Source organism: Artibeus jamaicensis, unplaced genomic scaffold (assembly GCF_021234435.1).
Source record: "Artibeus jamaicensis isolate MK-2021 breed Jamaican fruit bat unplaced genomic scaffold, CSHL_Jam_final contig_3214, whole genome shotgun sequence".
Lineage (NCBI taxonomy): Eukaryota > Metazoa > Chordata > Mammalia > Chiroptera > Phyllostomidae > Artibeus > Artibeus jamaicensis.
Window position 1 is genome coordinate 2944997 of NW_026521760.1, and position 12947 is coordinate 2957943.

The 12947-nt window shown below is 39.0% G+C and overlaps 1 protein-coding gene across 3 annotated transcripts in view; it reads left to right on the forward strand.

Annotated features, from left to right (window-relative positions):
* Positions 1–12947, forward strand: part of CAST (calpastatin) — a 134095-nt gene that overhangs the window by 14769 nt on the left and 106379 nt on the right. For all 3 annotated transcript variants that reach the window (XM_037153840.2, XM_037153841.2, XM_037153842.2), the window contains exon 2: positions 483–545. In XM_037153840.2, coding sequence (XP_037009735.2) covers positions 483–545 — 63 coding nt within the window. The remainder of the gene's footprint in view (positions 1–482; positions 546–12947) is intronic.

Sequence of the window (12947 nt, forward strand, 5' to 3'; positions counted from 1 at the left end):
AATACTTAGAAGAACTGTAGGGAATTCCCAAGAGCCATCAGAAGTGATGGTTGACTTGGAAGCTGTGGTCCTCCCTCTTGTCCATGCTGAACTGAGGCTTAAGTATGGCTTTACTCTCAGCGCGGTCCTCAGACACCTCATCTCTATAAGGAACCAGGCGTCTCCCATGCTTGCAATAAGGGCTTTAAGTTTCCATGAGGCGTTTTGTCGGAGATGAGATGCCACTTTGGCATCACAGTCAGATCTGTGTCTGGTTAATTACAGACTGACTTCCTACATCCAAATGCATGTCTCTAGTTTCCCTTGATTTTGAAAGCCACCCACATCAGTGGGTGTAGAATTATCAACATTCTCAGGAGGAAGATTAAAGGGGTCCTTGTTCATAGCAGTCTATATATATTTAGCCCTTTGGGATTGAAGTCGTTATTATTGTGTACCACCTCCTTCTATTAAACACTATCTTTTTTTTTTTTTTTTAATAGCATGTCCCTGAAAAAAGCAGTGGATCTCCTTCCAGGTCAGGAGAAAAGAAAGGAGAAGATCAGGTAATTACACAATACTGGATTTTTATTTTCTCTTGCTTTTAAATGGTAAATTCTGAGTTGAAACAAAGTAATGAGGTGGCAAAGAGTTCCTGGTGTATTGGCAAATTTAGTCTTAACTAAGATTTGACTCAAAAGTGTAAGTGGAAATCATTAAAAAATAAAAATTAAAGTGCTTCTGGAAAAAGCACCTTAAACAATAGAACTCAGGGTATTTTTCCCTGTAGGAATTAGTGAATCTTAAATGTTTTGTCGTGAGCATGGCAGATTGAAAAGGAAAAAGCAAATACTGCTGTGGAAAAAGAAATCTTTTTATTTTATTTTATTTTTGAGTTATCGCTTACAGTCAATATTATTTTGTATTAGTTTCAGGTGTACAGTAGAGTGGTTAGACAATCATTTACTTTACAAAGTGAGCCCCCCAATATTTCAAGTGCCCACCTGGAACCATACATAATTATTACAGTATTACTGACTATATTCCCTATACTGTACTTTACATCCCCATGACTGTTTTGTGACTACCAATTCGTACGTCTTAATCCCTTCACCTTTTTCGCCCATCCCTTCATCCCCCACCCATCTGGCAATCATCAAAATGTTCTCTGTATCTATGAGTTTGTTTCCATTTTGTTTGTTTGCTTATATTGTTTTCAGATTCCACATGAGGAAATCTATTTCATTAGATTGCACCATGAAAGAAGGACAGTGTGGGCCCAGATTAACCAGTCATGCAAGTTCCTAAACAAAAGGAAGAGAGAAAACTATTTTTTATTTGGGCCGATTCTGTGGAAATACTAGTAAAACCCAGTCTCCCCACTTTGAGGTGGTCTCTGTGAGCCTGTGCTTTCTCCCGTCCCTGAACGGTGCCCCCCGGTGAGCACTGTCAGCACCGGCCTGTGTCTCCGTGGAGGGTCGTGTGAGAGTGCCGGCCTTCAACAGGGCACTGGACGTGCCTCCCCTTTGCTGCTTTTTACCTTTTACATCACTTCCAGCTTGCAAAACAGCCAGGTCCTTAAGGGGACATGGAAATTTAGAAAAAATAAAGCTATCATTTTATTTTTCTCCATCTTATCAATGTGTTTACAGAAAGTTATCTCCTCTTTCTGCTGCTTTTCTGCAGTTTTGAAAATTTAATGTGCTTCAATATATTCAATATGTAAGGGAGACATAATGGTCAGAACCTGCAGGAATTCTGCACCAAGGTCATTCCTCTGCTTTCTACCACTGTTTCCATTACTGATACTCGTGAGGACAGAATGTAGATTATTTCTTACCAAGGAAATGTGCAGTGAACTTTTTTGTATCCAGGGATGGATACATTTCCTGAAAAAGTAAAAGTAAACTTTCATTAAGCTTTTATCCTGTTTCTCGGTTAAATTATTAAAAAATAAGTTTCCATATGAAAAAACACATATTTCCTTTTTTAAATCTTTTTTTAAAGACTTTATTTGTTTATATTTAGAGAGGGGAAGGGAGAGAAAGAGCAGAACGAAGCATCAATGTGTGGTTGCCTTTTGTGTGCCCTCTACTGGGGACCTGACCTGCAACCCAGGCATGTGTCCTGACTGGGAATTGAACCAGCAACCCTTAGGTTCGCAGGCCTTTTCTCAATGCACTGAACCATACCAGCCATGGCACATTTTTCCTCTTTGTGTGTGTGAAAATGTATAATATCATTCAGTTCCCTTATCAACCCTCCTCTTTAAATATATTCCCAAATATCTTTTCTCCCAAATAATTTCCTGTTTGAAAACAGTAGTGTTTCTTTGTGCTCCGAATCAGGAAATGATGTTTTTCAGATGCTATTCTCTATTAATATTAATAAAGGTTCAACTCTTTGCACTAAAAAGGAAATCTTTTCAAATATGGTCAAGTGGGTAGTAGGCTACTTCTTACAGGCTCATCTCACCAGTTGGGTTATTATGTGGAAATGTAAATGTTACATCTGTAGTGAACGGGTGTTGGAGATCTAGGCGACAACCGCTAGCACAGTGTTAGGCCTTCTTTTTTATACTCTCTGGGCTATAAGGTACCTTATTTCCATTTCTGTGAAGGGCTTGGCGATACTGATAAGGAGCCCTGTTGCACATGCAGCCAAGGGAGTGCCCGAGATTTCTGTGTCTGCAAAGGCAGGCTATGCTTTCAGTTTGAAACTGAAAGGCTTAATGAACTTCTACTTCCAGAAATGGAAGAAGGACTTTTTCTTGTCTTTATTAGCAAGTCAAGCCATTCCAACATGGTTTCATAACACTTTGGAGAAATTCAGATCTACAGCTCCTGTACTTGTGTCCATGCCTGGACATATCGGTCTGTCCTGCTCCGTCCCAGCCGACAGAAGCAAAGAGGGGACAGAGGCTCTTCCCTGCTCCCAGGGTGTCAATCACTGTAGAGATTCATATATTCTGAGCTGAAGATTGCTTAACATCTCACCGCATTTGGCCCATGTCTATTTGAGAGGGTGGACAGACCTGTGGGTGGGATGATCTGGTAGTCAAGGTATGTTTCCAATATGGACTGTCTCCACGGAGTCTCTAATTCTTTATGTAATGTGTAAATAAGTCATTAAGGAGGTATTGTGGCCCTGGAGACAGTTCAAGGAAATCATCCTGCATTAGGCATTATTTTAGCCTTTGTGTTCACAAGTATGAAACCATGCGTAATCTGGCATTGTTATCTGCCCTACCTACCACTGTGGTTGCTTATCATCCTCTTTTCTTCTTTATTCTCAGGAAGATTTCCTGAAACTGATTCTTTCTCTCCAATATTTTTCTTACCTCCTGCTGTGTCTTCAATATTTTTCTTACCTCCTCTGGTTTTGGTAATCCATTTACAAACTAGCATTTACCTGAAAAGGCTAAGTAATGCATTGTCCTCAACATACGCAAACGTGCTGGTTAGGCTTCCAAGGTCAGACCCAGACTTTTGAAACAAAGTTTGAAAATTTGCTTTCTATGCTCGGGGGTACTTCTTGGCACTTCTTCCTGCTCCCTTTATTACTTTGCTGAATTTCATTTTGGAGGTGCAAGAAAAGGGGGACTTTGGGAATTTATAACCAGGAGAAAAGACAGTAGGGTTGAGTGAGAACCACTATTATATTGTTGTATGCACAGACACATGGGGGTGATGCAGCTGTGTGAATTTCAGAGCACTTTCTCTTCTATCATGAATAGTTCTTATTGTTGGAGTATGTCCACTAGACAGCCCTAAGTAATTCCTAAGGTGTCAATTTTAATAGAATCTTTCAACTAAAATAACATTGATAATGTTGCATTTGCAGTACAAATACTTGAGATTAGAGTCGAGTAACTTATAACTACTGCTATGAGAATGTATTTGTCTATTTATACAATGGTTGTGAATTTGTTAAGCCCTTCTCAGATATAGAGGAGATTATAAGACCAAAAGTTGTAAGGACTAACAAGCCAAAGATAAATTGACTAGAGATCAGGAAAAGAAAAATGAAAACATTTAACATCAGCACCTTTAAATGCAGTGGAACAGGAAGTCTTTCCAAACCTTCAATCAAATCTGTTTAAAGTATTTGACTAACACGTCTGGCCACCCTGGGGGAGTGTGAACATTTTAGCAGCATATTTCAGTGAAGTCCTAAGGAATAGAATTTAAAGTGTAAGGCGGGCACCATCTCACAGAGCCAATTTTAAGAACTTAAATTTAATAATAGATACATTTTTATGGGTAAAGAAATGAAGGTTTAAATAGAAGAGAAATTATGCCTTAAAGGGAAAAGCATTTAATAAACTTCCTTTACCATAATAACATTGGTGGCATTCTTTTCCTCACTATTTACTTTTCCTTCTTCTAAAATGCATAATTTAAGTATTGAATGACTCCCATTTTTTTCCTCTTAATGGAATTAGTCCTTTTTTTAAATTATAAAAGTAGTATATACTTGTGAGGGGAAAAAGAGGAATTACCCAGAATCTTACCACTTACTTATAACTACTACTACAAAATTTTGTGTGTAGTCTCAAATTAGTGTGTTCCTGCTTATTATATATACTGATTTTAGCAACCCGTTAGTGACCATTCAGGTAAAACAATCATTGAAGCAAATTTAGAAAGTACTGAAGGCTTTATAGAAAAATGCCATCTCAAATTCTGGCACCTAGACAGAGGGCTACTGCTTCCATGTTGGTAGATTGCCCTACATTCTTTCTGAATGTGTACATATTATTTTTAAGCTGAGATAACAAAGCAACATGATTGATAGGGCCTGGACTGACAGTGATAAGCAATGTGCTTTGTGATACATGGACCTTTTCCAATTAAAAAAGGAGTCGTTTTACGTGGGTTTTAAATATGTATGAAATCATTATCCAAGTACCTGCTACTTAATATGGCATTTAACCTGGCCATTATTTTGTGTTGTGATTTTGAGGGCGGCAAACACACTTCTTCTTTAAAAAGTCTTCTGGGACACTATTCCCACACGCACGTGATTTCACTGCTCTTAGCAAATTCTGGAAGAATACTGCAGTATACATTGTTTTACCGGATTATTATTAATTGCGGGAGTTGGTTTTGGCTGCACAAGCTGATGTCCAAGTGCCAAGAAAGAGGCAAAGCTTAAGGGGCTCACTGAGGGCAGGCCTGCCAGGCTCACTGGGAGGCCCAGACTCCAGCAGCCAGTCCAGAATCCAGCTGGGTGTCTGATTTGGGAGGTTAAACCGACTAAGGGAAAGTTCAAAACTCTTTTGGACTACTGTTACCCTGGTTTTTGTTGTTGTTGTTCTAAATTTCGATGTATTTTCCCAATGACTAAAATATGTTTTAGGGTAATTTTTCCAGGGAGAGAAGACAGTGGTCACTTTCTAAGTCTACATGGGTCCAAGAATAGTTTTCTGCTTACTTTGCATAAAAAATAAGTAGAAATTTGCACAACATTTTTGGATAACAGTTCTGTTCCATCAAAAATTCTATACCTTTTGCTCTATGATTTTCTAGCTTTTTGTGCTATAGAGAAAATGTCTGGGGAAGCCTAATTTTAATTTATTTTTAGAAAGCTTATTTGTCCTGCCTTGGTGCATACAAGGTCTGTCCAGAGGTGTCTAGCCATGTAATACAAAAAATAAAGACCTTTATTGAAGAAGACGCAAGATACAAGAAACACTGTACATAGGACAATGACACCTCAGTCCCCTTCTGCCTGGGTCCAAACTTGGCAGGTCTCAGGGTCCCCAAAAGATGGATGGCGCAGGCGATGAATGAAAAGTCAGATACTCGGTTGGATGCTGGAGAACAGCCAGCCTCTGAGGGTTTGACCGAATTCTCTGAGTTTGATTACCTTTATTTTTATAGAGATTGTTATATATCATTAAAGAAACAGGTGTATGGCATGATCAGTTAAGCAGAAAAAATCAATACAAAGGTAATTAGGGAAAATACAGGAAATTCCACAGACTCAGTCATGTTACACAAAGGTTGTTTTGACCAAGAGAGCCATCAGTCAGACAATTAGAAATAGCTGTAGCTACAGAGTTTTAAATGTCTCATTGATGAATAGATGTTAATTAAAGTTCTTAGAATTTGGCATGGGCTGAAAGGATATGCTAGACTGAACAGTGGTTGTAGGAAATTCATTACAGGGCCTTCGTGGTGCCTAACTTACCTATCTTTCTGTCTAACATGTTTGTGTACTATGGACTCTGACCCCTTGGTAATTGTTTCTTCGTGCTTAGTTGGTAATGGCTAACCAGCTTCTCCTGTTTCTGTGTCTGTCTAATTCTAATTCATATTTATTCCCGTCCAAGGTAAAGGAGGGGCTGTTACTCACCAACTTTTAGACACTCAGGGGCCACTTCATTAGGGAGACTTTGTTCTCTGGCCAAGAAACCATTTTGTACAACTTCATTGGAATTGTGTGGATCATTGAGCCGGGAACACAGGTGTCTAAAAATCCTACCACCTATCAATCACAAAAACAAACATGCAAGGAGAGACAGACAGGAAATCCAGCCACAGTTGCCTCTGCTGTGCAGATGCATCTCAGCCGTCCCGACTGTGTCAAGGGATGGCTGCTGCTCGGCTCCCAACACCCTTCAAAGTAGGCACCTTAAGACCTCACACAGTTCTCCCCGTTGCCATCAACTCCCCGTCGTATTTTCCTGAATCCCACTGATGGTCTGAAATCTCTTCCCTTTCAAAGGTGATTTTAGTTTTGGGAAAAGCCAGATGTTGCAGGGCACCAAATCTGGGCTGTAGGGGTGATGAGTCACCTGGGTGATTTGATGTTTTGCCAAAAAACTCTGCATAAGATGTGATGCATGAGTGGGCATGTCATCATGATGAAGCTGCCAATCACCAGTTGCCCCTAGCTGTGGCCTTCTGAATCATTGGAATAGTTTCCACAGAGGAATGTTCAAGTTTAATGCAAAATTTGATGCAGATTCTTTGCTCTACTCTCACAGTCATTTTAAATGCAATGACCACATAGTACAAATGCTCCTTCAATGGAATCTATGGCCCCCACTGACTAGTACAGTGAAGTCGTCATTGTTCATACATGTGCATTCCAGTCCACTCTCCTTGGCCGCCAGTTACCATCAATGTCGCACAGACTGTTCTCATTATATTAACAATGGCTGGACTTTTTCCAGACGTACCGTCTAAATGGGAGCAATAATGATGATTATCACAGTCTTAGTCTGTGCAGTGACCTGACAACAATAGCAGTTTAGGAAACATTTACCAGACATTAGCATAGGTTGGAAGTGAATCAAGACTAAAGCGGGGAGAAAAATTAGAAACATTGGACAATAAAATAAGGCAGAACTGATAGCCATAGGAACAAGATAGAGGGGAAGCGTTCACATTCAGAATTGCATTACATGAGATAACACAATGATTCTCAAATTTTAACATGCCTAAGAATCACTTAGAGATAGTGTGAAATATTCAGAGTCCTGGGCCCAGTTCCCATTGGTCCTGACTTAGCAGATCTAAGGCGGGATCAAGAAATCAATATTTTTACCTGTTACCCCAGATGACTCTGTGCCAGTGGTCTTCTGAGTCCATTTTTAGTGGAACTCAGATGATTCTTATCAAGGGCATAGCACAGGGCTTGGCACACAAAACCATTTTTTCTGGTTTCTTGCTTTCTTTTTCCTTTCTAAGATAACCTCCCTCCCCAGCCCCTTGGTCAGCTCTTCTCTGCCATGTTTTGGGGGCAGCATTGCTCTGAAGCACATTAAAATTGCCACTATTTCAAAGAGTCATTGGACCATATGGGAGGGAGCCGGTTCCAACTCCATTTCTTCCCTGTTCTCCTGGGACCCATCTCTTCAGCTGTTTTTCTTTTTCCTCTTTATTGAATGATTTCTCGTCAGCCTGCATATTAGTTCAGTCTTCCTCATCCTAAAAGGTTTTAAAAATAATTGCACAAGCTCCCATCCCATCTCCCTTTCTGATCCTCACTGCCACAATTCTTGGTTAAAATTGTTGAAGAAAAAAGTAGAGAAAGAAGAAAGTAACCAAAAGCCGGTTGGTAAGTGTCTGCACGTAGGTGGTAGGAAGGAGATATCAGTGAACAAGTCAAAGAAGAAGTAACTAAAGGTAGGGGAAGCTGGATGTTGCAGTGCCATCAGGGGAAGGCTGGAGGGAGGGCTTAGGCTGATAATTCCCTCTTGCATTCCCAGACTAACAGGGGCTGAGGAGAAACCCTGAACTGGAGATTGGAATGTTATAGGTCCCCTGTGGAGCCATTTCTGTTAGGACTGAGAGGGTGCTGAGTAAGTGGAGCTTCTGCACAGATGGCCCTTCCCTTTTGATGTCATATGTAGATTGATGCAGTGAACTCCAGGTAAAACAAAAAAAAAGTTGGAATCAGTGTTTATACAAAAAGAGATAAGTGTGCCAAAGGGCATCACGTATTACAGATTTCTTAAAATGTTTCTCAGTTGTTTACAGATTCATTTATTATGGGACAGTAGCAAATAAGAAAGACTATTTGGAAAGAACTTACAGGTGAATTCTAAACATATGTTTATCTCAATCCTTAGGGCTCTCGACTTTCTGGTTGGTTATTCACATTTTTCAGATCAAACCTCTGATTCCTAAGTGGTCTAGAGGTCAAGGAGCAGAAGTTTTAGACTTCAGTGGGTTCCAAAAACATATCACACTGAAATCTGCAAATACAGTTTTGTAGAAAAACATTTCTATTATAGTAATTTGAAAGCTAAAATGATAGCATAATCACATTTCAATTTTGGTTTCACTTAACATTTGGATAAAAATTGCTTCTCTGAATATAATTTTGCTATTTACTTTTTTTCCTGCTTCCTTTCTTAAAACATTGAGTTAGACTCCGTAAAATCTGAAACCACACATATGAAAGCTGAACAGAAAACTGAATGACTAATGGATTTTTAAAATAACACATATAAAAGGTAATGAAGGCTCTTACTACCAGTTACGCAGATGAGAGGTTGCTGAAATACTTGTTAGATGGGAGACTGTGTTATCTGTCTGCCTGAGTGCTAACCTTGAGTGTAGGGGACACCCAGTGGTGAAAAGGAGGAAATTCCTGACTGTGGCCCAGTGTTAAAAAACTGGTTGTAGACCATTTCTAGTCTCAGCCATGGTGATAGACTGCTGATTTTGTTTTTCTGAATTAACACATGTCAGGTGTGTGTGTGTGTGTATTTTAAGAAAGAGCCTTGGTTTTGACTTCTCATGTAAAATTTCTTTAAATATTTGAAAATTTACAAATATTTACAAATATTCCAACATTGAAATGTTGGAAATATGATTAAACTTTTCCTTTAATAAAAAGCAAATGATAGAAATGTGACTGAGAGTCATGCATAAAAAATAAGTCAACCATTTTTACCCAGAAATCCTACTTCTAGGAGTTTGTTCCAAGCACATAATCTGAGGTGCACTTGTTGGCTGAGTCCAAGTGTATTTGCCACAGTTTTATTTATCACAGCAACAAGCCAGGGAGGGGAGGGGGAAGCCATTGCTCAGCAGGGCATCGGTGAAGTTAGAGTGCAGCCCTAGTGACTGAGTTGTCTTTAACTCCATGCTTTGAAAACATTTAATGAGAGAGGAAAATGTTTGTGTTAGAAAAAGAAAAACTTACGATTCCATTTACATAACATTGGAAACATCTTGTGCATTTTTTGTATATGCATAAAAATAGAAAAATAACTGAAAGCAGTTGTCTCGGATGGCAAGATTTGGAGTGATTTACATTTTCTCCTTTCTATTTTTCTTGTTATTCTAAATGTATTTTTTTAATCGGAGGAAAAAGAACAATAAACAGCATGGATAATAAATGAATAATTTATTTATTCATAGGGAATATTTATTCAGAGTGTTTCAACAATGATCAGAACTACATCTATGCCTTTGTCTGCTTAGACCTTCAAAGAGGGAAGTGCTTTATATGTGAGCCTTTTTCCCAAGGCCACTGCTGTGTGCGTGTGTGTGCACATTTGAATATAAATGCATCTCTTAGATATGGACAGAGAATACAGATTTAAGTACTAAGGCAGCACAAAGGGCAAGGATGGGTTCTTAAATATTTTTAGTGCATGGTCCCTTTGGCACCTGGTGAAAACTGATATCTTTTCCTCTGAAAAGTACACATATAAGTGAATACCAAAAAAATACTCCCTAAAGGTGACCCCTATGTAAAGAGGCTTAAAGGTACATTTCCACCCTGAAGGGGCAATCTTACCCAGTAGAGATATTTAGGAGGCACCATGTAATAATATTTCCCTAGTTGGCTTGTTGTTCATATCTGAAATTCCATCATTAGCAACTTCCTTACGCTTCAAGTTGAAACGTTACTTTCCTCTTTTTAAAAACTGTCAGCATCCCTAGGAGGGGTAATACTATATTAATAATTAACACCTTAGTGAGAAGCAGTTTGACAAGAGGGGAGGAGAATTATGTAAATGCTATTTTCCATAGATTCAGTAAAGGTAGTTGAGAACTAGATCTTAAGACTAGCTAACACTTATGTAGGCATTACATACACACTTACAACTGCATTTTTCTGCAGAAGGGATTGGGGCATAACTTGATTAAGTAACCTGTCTGAGGACACAGTTAGTAGTAGTACCTAGACTGGACTCACTTTACAGAGTTTGTTCTTTAGCGAGTATCAGGTGCTCTTTATAGTGTTATCTATTTTAAGAATTCTACCAAAGGCCAACTCCATAGGTTTTTGTTTTTTTTTTACTGCTCTTGTCAATTTTTGTAACTCCCTTCCTTACCTCTTTTTTCCTTCTTTCTTGTTCTGTGCCTTGTTTTCATTCAAAAGGTCACAAAGCAAAATTAAGTCATTCCGATTCCCAGGAATCTACAATGTAAGAAACTGTGGGGACGGATGTTCCCTCTCCTAGATGGGAAGTGTGGGCAGGGGAAGGTCTGTCACAGCAGACGCCGGGGAAGAGAAGGATAGCATTCTCCTGAGCACTAGTCAGGGCACCCCTCCTGAAGGTTGGAGGTGATGGATGGGGATTAAGTAATCAGGAAGAAAACCAAAAACTACTCACTGAAGTATGGCTGCCATAGTGTGAGTCATGTGGGACTTACAATTTCATACGTTTCTGCACAATCTTATGAGTTCTTGATTTATGATAACTTATTAATCAGTGTGTCCTGGAGGCCAACAGATCCTGTCTATTGCATTGCATATGTAATAGCACACATTTAAACTTCTCTTGGTAAAAGCAATTTGTACTTTTTTGTAGGCTGTTTACAACCATGGTATAAAGGAACATGTAAATAAGAGCCACAGATCTATAATTGCTAGTATTGGGAAATCTACGTACCCTTTTGAAAGATGATCTATTTCTAGATAGTGTTTTTAAATAAAACATGTGTTTTCATGTGAAAATAAAATACTTTTCATTTTATAGGGTGACTATTAAGTAATGGAACTGATTTGTTAACAAATATGTCAACACATATATTTTAATGATTTTTTATCCTGAAATCTACTACATTTCATCAGGCCTAGGATACCACTGATCTAAAAATGCACTACTCAGAAAATGCTAAGAAAGAAAAAAAAACTATCCATCTTTGACCAAAGCTTTCTCATGTTGATTTTAAGATGTATCTGTATGAAACAGATGTGAAAGAACAAAGTGATTTTAGGTCATTGAAATATAAAATTCACTACTAACTTGAAATTTAAAAAAAAATTTTTTTAGATTTTATTTATTTATCTTTAGAGGGGAAGGAGAGAGGGAGAGAAACATCAGTGTATGGTTGCCTCTAGTGCATCCCCTGCAGGGAACTGGCCTGCAGGGAACCTGCCTGCAACCCAGGCATGTGCCCTGACTGGGAATCGAACCGTGATTCTCTGGTTCACAGGCCCATGCTCAATCCACTGAGCTACACCAGCCAGGGCTTTGAAATTTTATATAGTTAAGGTATTGTCCCTTGTTCAAATAATCTTGAAACTAATTCTACTTTCACATTCAGAACACAAAAAAGTTTTATCTTGCCCTTAATAATTTTTCACTAAAATCAGTATTAACTAGTGAAATAGCCTTCCCATCTTTGCCAGATATGAATCTAATTAACTTTTGGTAGTTTCAAAAACTACAATTTCCATTTGCAGGATAAATATTTGTGTTGCCTATAAGGATAATCAGATACTATGTTGTAGTTTCTGAAGACAGTTAAATAAATGGTTTCAAAAATATCTCGAGCAATTATTTGAGCATGCCAGCTGCCAAGTTGAGCCCTTGAAGCTTTCAACGACTCATTTAATGCAGAAGTTTTTGTGTACTCATGTGCTTAAAAATTTTGCCACAGGTAATACCTGATCTGTTATGTATTGATCACTGACAGCTAGAGAACCCTCTGGCCTGCTTTCTCTTGAGAGCTGCCTAGGGAATATTGGCTGTCTGCATTTTGGGGTGGAAAAGACAATCTTTGGATTGGAGGTTGCAGGAACTCTGACCAAGTTCATCGCAGGAAAAGGCACCATGTCTTAGCTGGTGCAGAAGGAGCTCTCAACCCACGCCTGGCTGTTTATTTCATCATTGCCGCAAGTCTCTGAGGAACTGGGGTCTAAAGACCAACTTGCCCTTTTCTTCAGACCCAGACCCTCACTTTTCCTTGGGGTTTGTTGGGCTTCTTGGATTGGTGGGTTCATCAGATTTGAAAATGTTTTGACCATTATTTCTTCAAATACTTTGTTCTTTCATCTCTCTCCTCTTCTCTGGAGGCTGCCCTTATATGTGTATTAGCTGCTGGAAGTGGTCCCTCAGCTCAGTGGTGCTCAGGTCCCTATCCTCCAGTCCTTTACTCTGGTTTCATTCCAGGTACTGTTTAACGCCACGTCCCCAAGTTCACGGATCTTTTCTTTTCCAGTGTCTTACAAGTTCTTTATCTCAGTGCGGTTTTCATCTCAGACCT